Source organism: Tauraco erythrolophus, chromosome 14, assembly GCF_009769465.1.
Source record: "Tauraco erythrolophus isolate bTauEry1 chromosome 14, bTauEry1.pri, whole genome shotgun sequence".
In the NCBI taxonomy this organism is placed as follows: domain Eukaryota; kingdom Metazoa; phylum Chordata; class Aves; order Musophagiformes; family Musophagidae; genus Tauraco; species Tauraco erythrolophus.
Window position 1 is genome coordinate 9,766,812 of NC_141478.1, and position 20,162 is coordinate 9,786,973.

The 20,162-nt window shown below is 41.0% G+C and overlaps 2 protein-coding genes across 2 annotated transcripts in view; both read left to right on the plus strand.

The window, feature by feature from the left end:
- ABHD17C (abhydrolase domain containing 17C, depalmitoylase) overlaps positions 1–13,753 on the plus strand; it is a 30,071-nt gene extending 16,318 nt beyond the window's left edge. The window contains exons 2-3 of the mRNA XM_009992332.2: positions 9,591–9,770; positions 13,534–13,753. Coding sequence (XP_009990634.2) covers positions 9,591–9,770; positions 13,534–13,753 — 400 coding nt within the window. The remainder of the gene's footprint in view (positions 1–9,590; positions 9,771–13,533) is intronic.
- A 4,795-nt stretch (positions 13,754–18,548) lies between these two features.
- Positions 18,549–20,162, plus strand: part of LOC104383481 (cell surface hyaluronidase CEMIP2-like) — a 57,260-nt gene continuing 55,646 nt past the window's right edge. The window contains exons 1-2 of the mRNA XM_086620185.1: positions 18,549–18,573; positions 18,665–18,850. Coding sequence (XP_086476311.1) covers positions 18,549–18,573; positions 18,665–18,850 — 211 coding nt within the window. The remainder of the gene's footprint in view (positions 18,574–18,664; positions 18,851–20,162) is intronic.

Genomic DNA, 20,162 nt, shown 5'->3' on the forward strand with positions numbered 1-20,162 from the left:
AGTTGACGTTTACTTGTTTTACCTCAAGTCTTCATATAAAAAGATATTGTGTTTAAGTACATAGATATCATTAAATCTTTCTTGTTCTTAACACCCCTTATAGGAGTGCAATTTTAGGGAGTAGTTTATTTCTTTCAGCTTTTGAGTGTAGGATATCCAAAGTGAAAGTGCAGGCTTTTTGCAATAGTAAAAGGGTTGTCAAAGTTTTAATGTCATGTTGTTAAATGTTCTGAGGTGTATGCTCATCTGTCTTAGCTTTGCTGTGTTATAAAACATAGGGTACGATGTATGCAGCTGAAATAAAAATACCACAGCAGGATAGAGATGATACAGAAGTTGGAGGTGAAGATAATGAATTCCGTTCTCCAGAAGATACTATAGACTGAGCCTCTCTGTGAAAGTAACAGGATTTTCTCTGCTGTCTCGGGTAATTTAAATGTACCTCAGAGGCTGACTATATAGATTTTGTACCCTGCTTACAGTAAAGGGTATATAATAGAATGTAGCTGACTTGAGTTTTTGTGAATTATTGATATTGTGGTCAATGAAGTTAGTTCTTAGTGGTCAGTAAAGGTTTCTGTCTTTGATAAATAAAGCTTAAGACTTCTGTATTCCACGTTTATTTGCTACAGAGCATCTTAATTAAATGCAAAATACTTTGTTAAAGTTAACTCCAGTGCTCTATTTTTAAAATAACTGGAGTGAGAGATTGATTTTAGTATGCCATCTACCAGTTGTGTCTTGAAACTAAATGCTCTAAATCAAGATCTAAGAAAGCACTTTGGGAGAAGCCAGAAACTGTGAAGAGTAGAGAGCAAACGTGTATCTTCAAAACCATAACCTTGTGACACAGGGCTGGCTCCAGAACTCTAATTGATTTCTAAGGTTGCTAAAGCAAAAAAAGTTGGGGTGGGAATTACACTTGAATATATACACGTGTTTAACTACTATTTCCACTGTTACTAGCTTCTTGTCTTTCTATTTACAGTGCTTATGGATTGCATTTCCTCCTGTGATTAGGGAAATAAACCCTCAATATTTAGGGGGTTTATTTAGGACTTCATTCAGGAAAGTGCTTCGTTGCTCTCATTGCATGAATGCACATTATCAGTTATTCACTTTTTGTCATAAAGTAGAGGAACGATAAAGGTAGGAGTTCAGACAGAAGGCTCAGCAACATCATGGCTCATTTTTGTTGGAATGTCCTGCAAGGCTCTGGTTTTGCTCATCAGTGGCCTTCTTGCTAACTTTCACTTGATATGAAAAAAAATTAATGATTATAAAGGCAAAGTTATTCTATTCTCTTATTCATTGTGCCCATTGCACAAGTTCCTGCTTAAATTTCAATGCTTAGATTTAATTTAATGAGAACTGTTTTCTCATATTTCCTGTTATCTAGAGGAAAAAAAACCCACAACAACAAAAAACAAAATAAACACCCAAACAGGCAGAAGCAACTGTTCCAAATCTGTTTTTTGTTTATACATACAACTGCAAATTTATGTGGTAGACAAATGAGCAACCTAACATAAACCAAATACTGAAATCTAGTATTGTGGGTTACTGTGGTGGTGAAAAGTCACATTATAAACACAGTTGAGTTCTCAGTACAAGAGAAAACAAAGGAGGTTTTACTTTGTTGCTCTTTAAAAAAACAAGTTGATCTGCAAGCACAGATTGCATATTTTCTGCCCATTGTGTCTTTTGTATCGTAGCATTTTGTTACTGTTCAGCTTCCTTGGAAGAGATTTCTTCCAGAACTCAAGTTTGCAGAAGTCTTCTTTCCTGGCTGATGATGCCTACTATCTGTTGGGGGTTTTTATGCTCTTGTGGTTCACTTCTCTTTTGACTCTTACTTCTGAAAAATGCTTGAAAAATTAGAATGGATAGATGCAGTCTGGTTGCATTTGTCACACGATCTCTGCTGTGGGATCGTTAATTATAACTGGTTGTGAGGATGGAGCCTGATTTCCCAGTACCAGAAGACAGACCGCAGAGCGGCCCTGCTGCCTGCCAGGCTGTGTCGCTGTGGTGTGGCTGGGCTGGCCATGGGGTGGTGGGAAGTTGGCTCAAAAAGCCTGCTGCAAGACAAGCAAGTGGAAGTCCTGCCGTGGCGTGTTATGAGATACTCCAACAAAATGGGCGTTGAAGAGGGAGAAGGAACTGGCTTGTAGTGGTGAAGTTCAGAAAACAGGAAGGGAATGGATTTACTGTTCAAGAGTGCTTGGGTTTGCTCTGAGTCTGGAGCAGACTTACTCTATTTAGGGATGGTGTTTTCCACTTCAAAACATAACATCTTTAGGAGCCTGTGTTCAAGGTGGATGGACACAAGATAATTTACGGTTGTATTCAAAAAAGGACCAATTTTTCAAAGGAACTAGTAGTATTTGGATTTTATTTAAAAACAAACCAACCCACTCCCCTCACCCTAAAGCTAGTCAGTGTGGATTAGCATAATGCAGTTAATTTAAAATGTAATTTCATTACAGTTTGTGCCAGAGAGTGCCACGCAGTAGCCTTCCTTTACCTACCCTGGTTGTTCAGGACAAACTTGCAGTGTCTTCGCTGCTCAGCAATGTGTAGTTCACCTGCTTTTGTCACGGTTGCTTGAGCTCACCAGGGATATTTAATATCCTTGTTAGGACTCGGCTGAACTTTGAGCACTGTTCTCAACATTTGATAACAGATCACTGATTATTACAAGACAGTAATCAAGAAGCAGCTGTAGTGATTCACGCTTTGGTGTAATTAAGTTACTGTAGTGCAAATCATCCTGAGAAGCGCCTAGAATTTGCTTCCTCTTTATCCATTTATTTCTATGAAAAGAAGAACTGGTACATCACTGGAGTAGCACTATAGTCACATAGTCCAGAAAGGCTGCAGTATTGTGGTATTTGCAAATAATGAACTTCCAAAGTAGCCTTTAAGAGGGCATTTTCAAGAGTTATAGATTCATTCTGTAACTGTGGTATTAGTTAGCCTGTATTGATTAGCACTGGGGTTTCTCCATAGCATAACCAAACGACTGTCTGCTGTGGCAGTAGAATCATAGAATGGCATAGGCTGGGAGGGACCTTAGAGATCATCTAAGCCAACCTCCCTGTCATGGGCAGGGACACCTCTCAACTAGATCAGGCTACTCAAGGCTCTGTCCAACTTGGCCTTGAACACCTCCAGGGAGGGGGCATCCACAGCCTCTCTGGGCAATTTATTCCAAAGTCTTACCACCCTCGTACTGAAAAATTTCTTCCTAAAATCTAATCTAAATCTGTTCTCCTTCAACTTAAACCCATTTCCCCTTGTCCTATCAGTGGATACTCTTGTAAAAAGTCCCTCCCCAGCCTTCCTGCAGGTTCCCTTCAGGTATTGGAAGGCAACTATTAGGTCCCCCCGAAGGCTTCTCTTTTCAAGGCTGAACAATCCCAGCTCCCGCAACCTGACCTTGTAGCAGAAGTGCTCCAGCCCCTGGATCATCTTTGTGGCCCTCCTCTGAACACGCTCCAACAGATCTATGTCTCTCTTATGGTGGAGACACCAGAACTGGACGCAGTATTCAAGGTGGGGTCTCACAAGAGCAGAGTAAAGGGGGAGAATCACCTCTCTTGACCTGCTGACCACGCTTCTCTTGATAGTGATATTGTGAATTGTGGCAGATTCCTTGATTAAATTTCTCTGGCAGCCATTGAAATTATTTTGAGCGTGAACACATTTGTGGAACTACTTGTCTGCTCCTGTGACAGTGTGCTGGGATATATGCCAAAAAAATTTGTCTCTTTTTGCAGCTTTGTACGCCAGAATACTGTGCAACTGTTTTTGGCTCTTACTACAATGAAAATGTGAAGTCAAAGAGTCTGTTGCACCTGAACTTGAATCACATAGTACTTATGGACTTGGACAGGAAGGAGGTAGAGGAGGAAGAATAATTTAAAGAATAATTTAAATATAATCTAATACAATAATTTAATAAAATAATTTAAAGCATAGTTTAAAGAATCATTGTCTATTGTGCTCAGTAAAACAGTGAAGAATTTTAGACCTATGTTTGTGTGAATTCAGGGCAACTGGAGTGGGAAACTGGCACAGGAACTTTTGCTGTGTGCCAGGGTTTCCTGTGAATTTTGACATTCTGATTTTTCTCATTTGACAGTTGTTGTTATGGTTAACACTAAAAATCCTTAATCTAGTGCCTTGCTCTCAATTTAGCGTTGGCATTTAGGCTAAAAACCTGCTGTGATTTCAGTGGTATTTCAGATGACATGCTGGAGTGGTACTTGCTGAAGCACAAGGCGAAATTCAGTGGTTTGTTCTGATATTGTAAACTACTTCCAATGACATTCATTGACCAAACTTGTCTTGTTGAGTTTTTTAACGTAAAGGTCCTATACCTTTTGAACAAGATGTGCAATCTGCATGTGGGATTCTTACTTGATTGAGAATTTTTGTTTTTCTTTTTTACCCCCGAAATTAGATTTTTAGATTCATACTGGATTAAATAACCACTTATTTCTGAAAATGTAGATGCGTATCTTGTGGAAGTGTATAGTGATGCTACAGAAAAACCTCTGTTTCTTAACAAGCAATCTAAATTTTTCTGAACTACAAAGTTTAGAGATAATGCATTTTGAAAAGAGAATGAATAGTATGTTGTGACGAATGGATTTGTATAAACAGGAAGGAACAGACTTGAACAATAGCCTATGAAGATCTTATTATAATCGAACGCATGTATGTTCTAGTAAAAATACTCCAGAAGTCACTATTTCCTCCAAATGCCGTCTGATTTGTGTTGCTCCAGATGCATGCTGTATTTTCTATGTGTCTTGAAAACGAATTATTTCTTTCTGGTGTTTCCCTTGAGAGGGAAGTGCACGGTTTCAAACTCAGTCTCCTTGCAAAAACACACGAGCCAGTTACCTTGTTTTTCCTGGCTATTTCTCTTCGTATACTGTGTTGTAAGGAAGAACTTGACCACCAGTAGCTGCCTTAGTTTAGTAGCAGTTAAACAGTAGGTCCTGACAGCGTTATGAAGTGGGGTTTGTGTAGTCAAAATGTTCTACCTCGATAGTTGCTGTGACCGTTTTTGAAAACTGATTTGTTGCTGTTGTCATATGCATGCTGTTCTGTATGCTTTCCAGTTTAGGTAAGGGATATTGGGACACCAAATACCATAAGACTTCAAAACTGAAAATACAAGGTGTGGATAACTTCACCAATTCAGTAAGCCTGAAAAAAGAACTGGCCTCATTAATGAATATGTATTTAGCACCTTTGAGGATTGGCACGGATGCTGTAACTCTGGCTGGGAACGTTGCAGGGCTTCAGCTGTATGACATCTCTGTAGTCCCTGCTGCAGCATTCTACTAACGCTTTCAACTGCATAAGGAGAGAGTAAAAATAGCAATGGTAAACTTTCCATCTGTATCACTCAAAGCTGAAGTTCTGGGGTGGAGGGGAATCAGTATTTTATGCTTGTAATAAGAGATACTTTATGATGATACATGGTCTGTACATAGTGCTGTCATCCAAAAAGCATAAAGTATTTTACAAAGGCAACTGATACCATCATTTGTGTTGTATGAGAAAACTGATGAGGGGCATGCCCAAGCCACAACCGTACAGCTAAGCAGACTGAACCAGAAGTAATTGTGTCCCATCCTCCTTTGCTGTGCTCTGTCAGCAATATTCTCAGTCTCCTCTGTCCCACTGACCTGTTGGCATGACCGAAGTAGTCTCCTACTACTCTGTGCAGGACTAAGTAGAAGAGTCTGGCATGTGGATTCATAATAGCCAACTTCTGTGCGCGTAGTTCGTGCTAGCCTAAGGAGACCAGAATTGCTGGTAAACCTGATTTGGATGAATTGAGGCAGTTACACAGGGAAAAAAAGAAAACAAAACCCCTGTGTTACTATGAACTGTGAAGTGTTTGGTGCCTTAGCTAGACCTGGCTTGAATTGATAAGTTGTAGGTGCAGAGAGCTGTACTGCTTGTGAAGATAACTGGGTTTTTGTCTGCACACATAAGAAATGTAATCCGTAATCCAGATAATCTACTCATGGGTTGAGAGTAGACTATGCTGGAGAGCTTTGCCACCTGATAAGTGTTTGTGGGTGGGGGTGAGTAGAAGTGCTTGCATCATTTTAAATGGCAGTAGCTTTGCACTTCTCAGTAACTGTCTTCCCTCAGGGAGAAAAGCATGTCTGCCTGTTTTGTTTTTTTTCTTTTCACCCCCTTGTCAAATCAGTGTTTTACATATGCCCACAGTAACTATTTGAATTGCTTCCTGCTTTGCTTTTGCAAGGCTGGTATCCACATTGCAATGTTGCTCTGCTTGTTTTGAACTCTCTGATGGGCTCCGTAGGAAATGTGCAGGAGCATACCCATAAACTCAACTTGGCTCTCCCGCTCTGTTGGATGGAGCTCCGTTTCCACAGAGACCAAAGCTTGTGTGTTTTCAAGGAAGATATTTTTAGGAGCTGCTGTTTAGCTGGTGGAAGGACTTTCTTCCTTAATAGGGGAGCAGATTGTAACAAGATTCCTCTATTCTCAGAACGTCTTTTGCCTTTTTCTATCATTCTTTTCTTTTTTTGTGTGTGTCACTTAGTTTCCCTTTCGTTGCCTTCTTATCCTTGTCTGCTCTTCCTCTCTGCTTCTGTTTCACTTTCCATATCACTATTCCTGTTGCACAAGAATCTAATGTCACAAGGGAGTTTGCAGAGAGCGGGAGAGAGACCCAGCCTTGGTTTAATGGATGCTGTATTTCAAAGCTCAGATCCCAGGTCATTTTGTACCTCGGTCGAAGGTGCTTGCTGAGTCACCAGCTGGCCAGCGTTCGTGGACATGTACCCCCCGTATCATGGAGCCGAACCCTGGCCTGCAGCTCCAAGAACCTCGCGCCTGTCAATTTTTCATGGCCCTTGCTTATGAGTTGTCATATGTCCTTTGGCCTTGCAATAATAAATTTTACATGGAGCTGTTTCTGCTGACGCTTGCGGTAAGCTGGATGTCTCACCTTCTGATTGATGGTCTAATGGTAAAGGGCTTAAAAAGATAAATCTGTTACAGTAAGTCTTCTGACCTGGGAAGTTGGACTGTCCCTAACTAAAAGAGTCCAAGAGATTCTTTTAGCTGTCTGTCAGTACGAATACAAAGTAGAAAAGATATTTGACCTAATGACGGGCTATAAATGCACTAACTTCATGTCCTAATACCTTTTTAAGATTTTTTCCCAAGAAATTGTCGTGTTGCCATTCTGCGAAGTTACGTACTCAATAGTTGTAGTATTTATTTAGTGATGAAAGGCAGCCTTAAATTTAGAGACCTCTGTGGAGTTTTTTCATGATACTGTTGACTGTATCAGACTTCAACTGGCATACTATGGAATTGAGATTTTTTTGTCCTAGACTATCTATTGCCACAGCAGCAAGGTGCTCCACTTACAATACGGGCTGTTTTCAGAAACAAAATAACTTGGAAAGGCATGAATCCAAAGCAGATGAATGTTGAATAAAGTTGCCGTACTAAGGCAATTGTACATGTTGAAGGAATTCTCTTGCTACTCTATGCTGTCCTGTTACCCTGTGATTCTCATTCAAACATCTGCTTCCATATTCCGCTTAGATTGTAATCCTTTTGGAAAGAAAACTTTACATTTATCTTGATACTGGAGTTCAGGATGGTATTGTAAAACTTACCAGCATCGATATCATTCCATCTCTACTTAAGTGCCACATAGTGGATCTTGTTCCAGTCCCATTTTCTTGTGTTCCCTGATGTTGATGCATTTCTGCCCGTCTCCTGAATACAAAGCAACAACTGTTAGATTAGCAGATTGGATGCATGTGCTGCTTTCAAAGGTAGCACAATGGTATGCCTCCAACTCTCCTCACCCGACAGCTGGAATGAAGTTAGTGAGGACAGGCTTTGCTCCAAGATTCTGTTAACATGCATACCAAAATCAACTAGGCTCTGCTGTGGGCTGGACTATTTCTAACAGTAAGGGATAAAAAAATTCTCCTAAAAGAGCTTCACAATATCTCTTTAAAAACATCAGGCCATGGCTGCGGTGATAGACCACCAACGTGAGCTGCTGCTTGGTTACGAAGAGGATAAAATTTTACTCCAGGGAGATATTTTTGTACAGTTGCTTATTCATATTACAGTAGATGCCAAAAGCACCCTTATGCTCAGCAGTATAGAAATACTAAGAAAATTCCAGTTTCACAGAGGCTACAATCCAGTCTAGTTTTACTTCATTGTAAAACAGGCAATCTTGACAGCCTGTAGTTGGATGATTAGTACTGGACTATTCTTCCGTTGTAATTTTAATTATTAATTGATTATTCTTCCATTGTAATTTTCTCTCTGATATATACCAAATCATTTAGCTCCCTGAAAGTCAGGTAGTATCCAGGCCTACCATACATCTCGCTATCAGCTTGGCGGGGAAGTTGAAACCTTCCAAGTGTACATTTGGTATAGCCTAAACTGTAGGTTTTGGTTTTCATTGTCATAGCAGCAACAGCAGGGCTGTAGACGGTGTAGACTGGCAAAAAGACATGTTCTGCACAAATTATTTTCTACTAGAAATGTGTTCCCTTTTGCACTTGATTATTCTTTTTACGGCTTGCAATAGAAAGTGGAGTTATACACAGAAATCTTCTGGGTTTAATATTTTTATAATTAACTGAGTAACAGCTTTGACTTGCAGCTTTCCTAACAATTTGTGGTGACCAGATACTGTTGTACTCTTTGCTTCTTCCTAGCCACTATCACCTCCTCCTGAGTCTTTTACATACTTCAAATAAAAACTGAATTAGTATTGTCTTCAAGTTTTTTGTGGCTGTCAAACAGTTAACAAGCTAGGACAGTTTTGTAGACTGGATGAGAATACTGAGGAGTCATTTCTATACACCCTGCATTTTATGTAGTGATATATCTTTATAGTTACAAAATAAGCTTGACATTATTTTAAACTGAAAAAGAAAAATGAGGAATAACTTAGACTGATCAGAAATTGAAAAATGAGCTGAACTATCCTCTCAAATTTTTATCCTCTGATGTCTTTAACTACACTTAACAAGGCTGTTTGGACTTTTGGTTCCAGCTGCGTGGAAAGAAAGGTGGGCAGAGGAGTAACTGTCTTGTTTAATGGTGGAAAGGTTGTTAGCCTCCAGACTATCTCATTGAAATTCCTTAGAGTGACTCTGGATAGGGTGGAAGTCTAATTTAATTTGCTGTGCTGTGGAGTGAAAGATAAGAGCTGCTCATGAAGATGGTGAAGATTAAGGAACAAACTGACATTCTTTCTTTGAGGATAGCTCTCTTCAGCCTGTGTAATGATTTGTTTATTTACTCTACTGGACTGTTTTAAAGTTTAGACTTGTAACTTCACGTTTCTTAGGAATAAATTTTAAAGAGCTACAATGGGTAGGAGGGATGCTTGGGGTTTTATCCCCCCCTCCTTTTGTTTGTTTTGTGTTCTTTGTTATTTGCTTTTGTGATGCAAAATGTGTGTTTTGTTGTGTGGTTGTTGTTTGACATGATTTGGTTTGGGTTTTTTTAAAAAAAAGGAATGTTTCTTTTCTCTACAGGTATGGTGTTAGTCCTGAGAACATTATTCTGTATGGTCAGAGTATTGGTACTGTCCCTACAGTAGACCTGGCATCTCGGTACGAGTGTGCAGCAGTAATCCTTCATTCTCCCTTGATGTCTGGACTACGGGTAGCTTTTCCTGACACTAGGAAAACCTATTGCTTTGATGCTTTTCCAAGGTACGTATAAATGCTGCAGAGAGGGTTGTTCTATACTCAACATGCTCTTTAAGTGTTCAAAAGGGTCCAACTGTGAAACTTTCCAGCAAACTTTATTGAATTGTCACCTGCATTTTAAATTTAGGCACACCTTCTAAATCCAAGCAGAGATTCACCATGTAGGAAACAGGCTGATGTCAGTCTCAAACTGACGTGATAGCTCAACAAACAAATGAAGTCTTAGTGTTCACAACTATTTTTTTGCCTGTTTTTTGTGTTATGTGTTGTTAATATCAGAATTTTTATGCTGTCAAGTTTGGAGTAGTAGCTTAACAACTAGTAATACACTATTAAGCCCTTTAGGCTAATGACTTAATAAATTAGCAGCTTTGATTTAGAATGCAATATGATATGATGAAATGGATGTGCTGTTTTCAAGCTGCTTGTGAAAATACTGCTGTAGTTCTACCAGATCAGCAGAGGAAAAGGTACAGATAACTGCTTCTTTTAAAGGGAGAAAACAAAAGAGGGTCAGACGCAAGAGTGCTAGACTGGTGTGATTTGCTTTTCAGCTTAGTTCTGCATTTCATTTATAATCTGAAGGGAATGCATTTAGTATTTTTTTGCTCTTGGTCCTTGTAAGTGAAAACACTCCTGCATCTTTGGTATGCTTTCCATATGAAATCACTAAAGAGTAAGACTTGTGTTTGTTCCCCCCGATGGAGATCATGTAAGATCCTAATGCCTGTGACCAAAATAAAATAAGTTACCGTCCCTCTTTTGGAAGATTTGAGTTTGTTTTAAGAAGCTCTAGATACAGAAAGCTATATACAGCTAGTTTCAAGATAAAACAGTTGCCTTTATAGCCTAGTGTTTCATTTGAAAAGCAATTGCAACAGACCTAAATTAGAGTATCTCAATATGTGGGAATAGTAGAGGTCCTGGGAATAGCAGATGTTCTAGGAATCTTTTAAAACTTCTCACTTGACCCAGTTGAAATTATGGGAGAATATGAGAGGGGAAGCCAGCCTCTTTATAGCAGCATATACAGACCTAGGAGGGGCAAGGGGAGGCACAGATAAAAAGCTAAGTGGTCTGTGGAAGGGAGAAGACAAAGCAGCGACTCACTGAAATCTCGTGCAAATCCTGGTTTTGCTTCAGAAGGTCATGTTTGCGATAAATGTAGTAGGGGATATTCATAGCATTTGTTGTGTTTTGTTTATTTTGGTTAGAACAGAGTAAAATTAGAAAGTGGGGGAGGCCATAGATATAAATCTGTGTGCCAAAACAGCTTGAAGTAATAGTGACCAAGTGTCTATGTCCAGTCCCCATGTTTAGAATTCTTCCAAATAAATTATTAATTAAGTAATTAAATCGTGTAAGGTGCAGTCAGAATTTGAAACGCTTATACTCCAACTCATTCATCATCGTCAAACCTGAAATCCAATATTTACAAATGCTTCTGCTAGAGGGAAAAAAACAAAGCCTTAAAAATAGCTCTGATTACAAAGGTAACAGTGATTAGCTGATATCAGCCAAATCAAATAACAGTTTAAAAAAGAAAGTGGGAGGGAGGAAAGTGACAACAGATGTACTGTAGCACTTGAGTATTTTGTTCTTACCCCACTGAGCTGTTCATTGCTGTCAGTCTGACTTCACTTATGCTGTAAGCAGTGAAAATAAACAGCAGTGCACTTTTATGAATGTGTGCAGCTCAACTGTCTGTCTCCACAGCGGGAAACAAATAGTTCTGTGTGCACCTACAGTGAATTGCTATTATGTGCGTTTTATGTTGGGACTCCCTGAGAATTTGGTCTCTGTAGACTTTTCTAGCTGCAGAGCAGTATGGCTAAGAATGCTAAGTAAATCTAATGTGCAGTTTAAATACTGCCTTATGAGTTGCTGAGTTGGAAATGGGACACTTTCCAATTTTCTGCAAAATACAAATATTGTGTAGCTTAATGGTCTGTGAATGTATGTGAAAAAAATAGTTTCATTAGCGGAATACTGAAGTGAAAGGGGTTTCCTGCAATAAATGAGAACTCAGGATCTAGCCACTAAAATTTATATATAAACATCTCTGTAGCTGTATGTAGCTGACATGGCTGTCACATCATGGAACTCAGGGACAGACCCTTCAGGGGCTTAAGACTTCAGTTTGGATAGCATAATGATTGTAAAATATTTATGTTTGGCTATCATATTAATTTGGGCATGAAAATTATGGGGGAAAAATACGCATTATTCTGATGTCTCTTTTATGTTCTTGGGATATTTTTTCTGTATTCAGCATAGTTGGACACAGCTCGAGTTCCAGACAGGAAAGTTGGAATAGGCTGCATTTTAATTTTAAGTAACGCTTTTCCTCTTTAAATGACACGAAGCCTGTTTTTTTTTGAGAAGTATTGAGACAGAGACAGAACTGTGTTTACACTCAGCTGTTTACTGGAATACCAATGATGGTTCTCGAGAATACTAAATGCTGTGATTTACATGTGTGAGTTTTAGTGCTTCAGTCTACATCTTCATTTTTAATTAACTTTATGTTTTCATAAAGCTTCTTTAAATCTGTTTTTAAGTCAGTATATGTTAGCATCCGTGTTTTTCAATCATTTTAAGCAGTCTTGATCACTTTGTAAGATCTCTAGTCTTACCAAAATTGCATGCTTTCTTGTTCTTTAGAAGCAGGAAAATCCAAACACTTTTTATTAGATAGCGTAAAGAAATAGACTTGTCCGCTGTCAAGTCAAATATGACTGATGAAATGCATTTTACCACCCACTTCATTCTATACTCTGCATAACGTCCTGAGCCAGTGCCTCCATTTGTTGATCTAAGTGGAGCTGGTAGGAAGCTGAGAGTTCATTACCATTCTGTGCCTATATACTGGTTACTGGTAACTACAATGTGAAATGGCTCTCTGGAAATAAAAGCTGGTGCCTGCATGAAGGCAGTCAGAGAAAGCTGCTCTTTACCACTTTGAAGTTCTTGTGCTACCAGTATACTTTATAATTGGGGTTTTCTGGCCTGAACTCATGGGTGTGAAGGTGTCTTCCCTTTCCTCCAAACCCCTTAGTCACTAGCTGTATTGTTCTCCTAAGTGCAGCTGGAACAAAAAGATTTACTTTAAGGCCACTTTGCAGAAGGAGTTAGTGGCATGACGTAAAATCCTGTGTGTTTCTTCTGATTTGCAGTTCAATATCCTTGTGTACGCTCTTCTGCAGTTTTCGTTCTTGCCATTTGAACGTAGACAATCAGTACAAAGAACAGATTGTTTTTCTTTAGCTGCATCTGCTTTAATTTGGGAGTTTAAAGACAGGTTCAAACCTTTTGAGCTGAGGCTTTTTTTTTTTAATGAGTCTTTTGACTGGAGTGTAGTTGATTAGTTCCTAATCTGTTAAATTGGAAGGTGATAATGTCTAATGTGAAGAGTCCACCAGCAGCATGTCCCGTGGAATCTTTTTTGCCTCTCAATGGTTTTTGTGATGGATATACTCAATGTTTTGGGGGGTTTGTGCCAAATGTTATTTGCGTGCTGCCCATTTGAGCTTCTTGTTGTTAGAACTGGTGGGATGATGGTGATGGCAGCGCAGGCTCCTGTTTACACGTGCATTTTGGGAATGAGCCTCGTTCCATATCGCTTGGGCACAATTCCAACCTTTTGCAGCTCTTTAAAACCATGTAGTAGTAACTGGACAATGTGTCGATAGTTAACCTGGCTTTCTTTAACGGTATGAAAGTTGAAGTCCCAAACTGAGCTGTGTTTTTCTCTTCCATCCTCCAGCATTGACAAGATATCTAAAGTAACCTCTCCTGTGTTGGTAATCCACGGTACCGAAGATGAGGTAATCGATTTCTCCCACGGCCTGGCCATGTACGAGCGATGTCCACGAGCAGTAGAGCCCCTCTGGGTGGAAGGGGCTGGGCATAATGACATAGAGCTGTATGCACAGTACTTAGAGAGACTAAAACAGTTCATATCTCATGAACTTCCCAACTCCTGAAGAAACCTACCTGATTTTACCTCAGTTACTGTGAACGGAAGAAATTACCTGGTTTTGCACATGCTTTAACTGGATAGCTGTAATAGCTTTATACTATGAAGAAATGCCCTGTCTTTAGGGTGTTCTAATCAAACATCTGATGAAATTTGTCTTTTATATCTGGAAATTATTCTACTAATGCACACAAATATGGTCAACTACTGTAATTCCAACAATTTTTAGCTTCGTTGCCCTGAAGGAAGTGGGAATACTAGCTGCTTATGGGGACACTTTTTACCTAGTGCTGTATTAATCGAAGATCAGTTTTTCTCTGTCTCACTTCTGATCGTTTATAGTTCTGTCCTACAAAGACTTCTTTTTTCCAGTGTTCTCAGTGTGGAGAACGCAACTGTTATGAGCTACAGCTTGTTCTAAACAATCAGTCATGGGTTCAATCTAAGGGAGTACTTTCTCTGTAAAGTTTCTAGCTGTGGTATTGTAACTGGAAAGTTATTGTGATGAAGTTCCCCCTCCTCCCTCCTAGTGTTCTTTTGTTAACTTACTGATCTTCCCGAGTAAATTATTTAAATATACTTTTTCCTGAAAATAAACAAACTACTATATGGGGCTAAACTCTGTAACGACCTCTCCATTACCTGTATAAATGTAACTGGAATATTCTTAAAGGAACTAGGGACAAAATTACTTTTGTTTAAAAATAAATGTGTAAATTTACTTCTAGAAAACTCATTTTAATATTCAGATGGTCTGAATAATAGCCATAACAGACATTTCCTTCTGTAAAGCATTCCTGTAGACTTTTTAAAAGTACTGTACATATTTGAATTTACATTGTGCATAGATTCTTAATTGGTAGTTTTAATTTAAGTCTAGTTACAATAAACTGCAAAATTCTGGTTTGTATATGATTGAATACATTTTGTTAAAATATGTTTTTATCCCTATATTATTTTGCTATTAAAGTTTTATAAAGTTTCCAGGACAAAAAAAAAAATTTACACATTTATGTTTTGATGAATTTATGTAACTAAATTTTCATTGAACTGATCTTTTTAGTTTAGAGGTAATTTGATTCTTTGACACTGGAATCGCACAGATTACGCATCACAAATGCAAGACACTTAAAAATTGTTACACTACTAGCATAGGTCTAATTTTTCCAAATTTAAAGGCCTTAAATGTACTGTAAGCCTCAGATTGTTGTATAAATTGATCGCGATTGATTGCAGTTTGTGTCCTGTTGCTAGAATGCAACACAGTGATTGTAATGGAATAAAGGATGCATGGATTAGAGCTTGCTGAATTTTGGAATCTTATTTGGCACACGGTTTTCATACATGAGGGAAGTGTAAAGTACAGATTACTTGATAGAGTAACTTGAATTTCGTTATTTAATTCCTTCCTTTCAAGGAAAACTCCTGAAGTACAAACCCACATTTCCGTGAAGCTTGGTATGTAACTGAAATGTAAAAGAGATTACTTTTAAATGACCTTCAGCTGGTTTGAAGTAATGAAAAATCATGATTTGTTGCCTAGAAGAAATGTTGAACGTCGTTGTCATGACTCTTTGGAACAGGCCTGCAGTTAATTGTCAGCAGCGCAAGTGTGTCCATTGTCTTTGATTATTCACTTGGTGCCATTACTGTAAAAGGAGAAAAACTGGTGTTTTCACTTACAGTGGGGGGACGTGAGGACACGTGTCCTGCTCCATGTCATCTGGATCCTTAGAGTTTGGATCTGTGCGTCTGTGTTGTCCAGTCATGACTTTTAAATGCCCCAAGCCACAGGGCCCCTAGCTGTTCTCTTGATGACTATTCCAGCCAAAATTGGCTGGTTTTGCCTAATCATCACCTCAAGCTTGCCCCTTCTCTCCTGTATTTTAAATAAATGTTCAGATATGTCTCTTTTTTTAATTTTATTTTGCACCTTTGTAAATCCGCAGTGGATTTTCTTCCATTTCTATGTGTGTCCTTCCTGAGACTATAGCTCTGTGGAAACAAAGCTGATGTTTGTGGTATAGGAATTGAAGATAACCTTTGAAAGTGTAAGCCTGTCCATGTAGTGACTTGTGGAATTTTCACTTAATTAGGTGATGTTTTTTGATAACCACGTTGAACTTTGTGTTGCTCTGAAAACTTTAGCCTACGATGTTTCTTCTCCTCGTGACCCCTTGTAGCTACTCTCTTACTTCAACAAACTGGTACTTTTAACCTTTTCCCTATAAACTGATTTATTTTTTTTAATGACTGCTTTTCTAACTCCTGCAGTAATTTCGTGACTTGTCTTTGCATTCAATTTGCTTTTTGTCAGTGTTCCTCTGTTAATGAGAACCCCAAATCTGAATTTAAGTCGTACGTGTCCCATGGTCTCTGCACACGCAGCCTGAGTTCACAGTGTTCTTGCTGAACATGGATTTCCACTTGTACTCTTTTATTTGTTCAAATTCCTGCCTAACTAATTCTCAGAGGTGCTTTGCTGTTCTTCGGGCTTCTGCGTTGTCTGTTTTGATTTGCAAAGTTCATCTACATTTAACTAACACGAATATGTTGCTGTTAATTAATGATGTATCAGTGGTCCATTGGTATGGAACTTCCCTCTCTGAATTCAATAATTTGTTTACCTGTTTGGTCCTTTAAATAATTTTCCTTGTAGCCTTATTCCCAGACAATAATTCTTAACTGAATTCTGAGATTCTTATAATTTCTCAACATAGCCTTTACACAAAATAAAACAAATAGTAGTAGTGAGCTTCTTTAAGCTTGTATCAAAGCATCACTGTTTCAGACATTTCAAAACACTACTGCTGGTCAACATTAGAATTAATGATTAATGAATTAATTAATCTATGATTCTGTGATTAATAGTTAAAAAAATATCTGGCCAACTCATGGAACTACTTGTAAGAGAGCAGATTTCAGCTCCTCGTTTGTTTAAAGAAAAAAGGTAATAATAGAATTTTTAAACAATGGGAAAGGGGATGATGTGAGGTTATCAAAGAAAAACTTTGGATTGGGCTAAAAAATGGTCTGTTCCAGTGAACTGCTAATATTCTCTCATTTAAATGTATAACGTGGGCCTTTACAGGACTTGTTATGCATATTTTAGAGCTGCCAAGGTGTCCCTGTGAAAATGGCTGGCTGTGCTTGGATAAATTACGCAACGGGTCTTCCAAGGGTGTAAATGTTCACTAATGCTTTTTCTTCATGTGGATGCTCTATCTGGTTTTGCCGTGTGACTCACCATCCTTGTTCATACAGTACAGCCAGATGTGAAATACACCTTTTTTTTCAGGAAGGTAAGGTGTGGCCCATCTGTGTTTCTGTCAGTAGTTGTCTTAATGCTTGTATTCTGAAAAAGCCAGAGGAAAATATTTGTTACAACTTCAGAGGTAACATTTTCCAGGGAGTTTGATATGAACCTTTTTTAAATTTATGTAACTGTTACAAATTTAACTTGTATTTGCATGGAGACTTGTTACCCCATGTTGCCTCTGCTGCGTTTTTCTTCGCTCCTCCATGTCATTCCTGTGACTTGTGGCAGCTCTGCTCTGGGCGCTGACCCTTCAGCTTTCCAAATACCCAAACCTGTATTAGCACTTAGTACTGTACATGCTCTGCACCGTGCTTGCTTTCTCTAAACGATGCTAAACGTAGCCGTAGAGAACCAAGGTACTTTCTTCCTCTGGTTTTTTGTTCAGCAGTAAACCTTGATTGTTCTCACTTGGAAAATGTTTTCTTCCCTAGGTCTGTTCTCTTGAATGTAAGTTAATGATCTTGTTTAAGTCCATTTAACTCATTTCTCTGTACCCTCCTTTGTGGAATTCACTGGCTGTTTTAGCTCTGAAATTTCCTGTGTTGCAAAGGCAGCCGTGTTGTACTCCCGGTGCTGGTTAAGGGCAGGGTGGTTCTTTGGTGGTGGGCACTCTGCACTTGACCTCACTCCTGATAGCAGAAACTACCTGCTTGGTGTTTATTGCTTTCAAAGTCCAGCAGTAATTCCAAGATCGGATGGGTGGGAATTTCAAAGCGGGAGCTTGTACTTCAACTGTGCAACACGTGGGTCTCCAAGTTTGTTTGTTACAACAGTAAAAAGGATGAGCTGGTCCTTACAGCAGGAGAGTGAGCACCACTCGCCTGACACTCTGCCTCTGGCAACATCTGGTTTTGTAGCTGGGCTCCTGCAGTAACCGAACTAGCTTTGCAGAAAGTGTTGGAGTAGTGTGCCTGCTGTCTAAAAAAAAAAAAAAAGGAAAAAGAAAAAAAGACAGACAAAAATTGGAGAAAGACCCCTTACACCTTCAGCACAGTAATTGTAAATTGTCTTCTGGTTCTTGTAAAGGCCAAACGTGCCTGGGTCTGCATCTCCCAGTGGTGTGGTGGGCGCGAGCAGACAGTGTGTTCTTTCTAAAGTGGAACTGGGTTCCTGTAGGTCTGCCGGGAGCGGGCCAGCGCCGGTCTGGGCCACTCTGTCCCTTGTGCTTGGAGCTTTACCGAGGCTCTGTGCTCGCTCTCCTGCTCCGCGTGGGCCGTGGCTGAAGTTTTTCCGTTCGGCAGAGACCCGAGCCTCTCCGCTCCGCGCCGTGCCACGGGGCAGCGCCGGTGAGTGGCGGCAGCTCCCCCCAGAACCGGCCCTTGTGCCCAGGTGCGGGGAAAGCTCTCCTGCCGCAGCCCGGGCAGCCTCCCAGCCGCCTGGGCTCCGCGCCGAGGGGCAGCCGGGCTTGCGGCGGGGCCGAGCCGCCCTCCGCCGGGGCCGCCCGGGCACGGCCGGGCCGGCAGCCGAGAGAGCGCCGCCAGCGATGCCGCTCCGCCGGGCGCAGCCGGGTAAGGAGCCGCCGCAAGCGGGGCTGCGGGAGCGGGCAGCCGGGCGAGGGGAGGGGGCTCTGCGGGGCCAACCCCAGTGTCTGTGTTGCAGGTGCCCCCCCCGGGCGGGGCCGGCTGCGGGGCGCCCCGGGCCCCCCGAGGAGCGCTGCCCGCCGGGGCCCCGCCGCCGCCCGGCTGCTGTCGCCGCTGCTCCCGCTGCTGCTGGTGGTGCTGGTGCTGCTGGTGGGCGTCCGGCCCGGGGCGCAGGCGACGAGCGTCAACAGTCAGTCGCGACACGGTGACGGTCTCTCCGCGGTGCCCGGCGGTGGGGTGGGCACTGCCGGCGGGGAGGGGGAGGGGGAGGAGGGGGAGGAGGAGGAGGAGGAGGAAGGGAAGGCGAAGGCGGTGCTGCAGCCGCCTCGGGGCCGAGCCCCTCGGTGCGGGCGGCGGGCCGGGCCGCCCTCGGGAGCCCCGGCCGCTGCTATTTATGCCCCAGCACGGGCTGACGCCGCTCCGGCGAGGCCGGGGCCCCGGGCTGGCAGCGAGGGCTGCCCAGGCTGTAGCTGTCCCGGGCGAGGAGAAGCAGCGTGGCTGCTAGGGCTAACCCGTGCTTTTATCTGATGAAAAAGTGGAAAGGAAACACGCCTCTGGTTTCCAGTTCAACTCCAAGACAGAGAGAGATGGCATGATTTGGCTGTGGCTTTGGAGGTGACTGCATGCAATGGATCCTTAATTTATTTTCTCCTTTAGTTCCTCAGGCTTTTTTGAGTTTAAGGGCTGCCTTTGAAGACGAGACATTGATCCAAAGTTTTGTTTATTCTAAATAATGTTTTACACAGCAGTTTATTCTAGAGAGCTTGCAGACCTACTTAAAGATTTAATATTGCTTACATTCAAGCCACTCTGCTGCAGCGGTGCCATTAGGTGCACTTAGGGATACTTTGGGTCTGCCCCAAAGCCCTTTCCCTTGGGCTCTGACCAGCGCCAGCTGGATGGCAGCGATGCCGGCAGGTGTCCTGTGCATGGGCCATCTGCCCCCCAACACACCTGTGCAGGAGGACTGGGGAATATGGAGCCCATATTATTAGTCCTCCTTCCTCTCTCCTTGTTCCTCCTGAGGATCACTCACAAGTGGTTTGCTCCCCACCACATCAGCCCATCAGTAAACTAGTGGAGGAGCTCATTGATCTCTCAGGGGTCTTATGAATAGAGTTCTCACAATGGTTATTGATTGCTCTGAGTGAAAGATGCAGTAAAGATGCAAAACGCCCCTTTCATTATGACATATTCCTGAGTTACCCGCTGCCATCTAGTCCTAGCAGTCATATTTTGCAGTTCCTAAGTAATACAGGGGTCTATTTCAGTGATCAATTACAGCCATAAATGTGCATTTTGATATGTAAAATTCCAACATAATACTAGAATACATAACTACTATGATTACAATATGCAAGTAATCCCCTGGACTGTAAATCACAACTACTTGAAGCTGATAACCTTAATCTTGAAATCAAATGAAAAGTAAATACCTGAAGTTTCTTAAACGTGCTGGACTGGGATCCATCTCTAGGAAATAGAAGAACATTCTTAAAAATCTTGTTCGCTGCTTA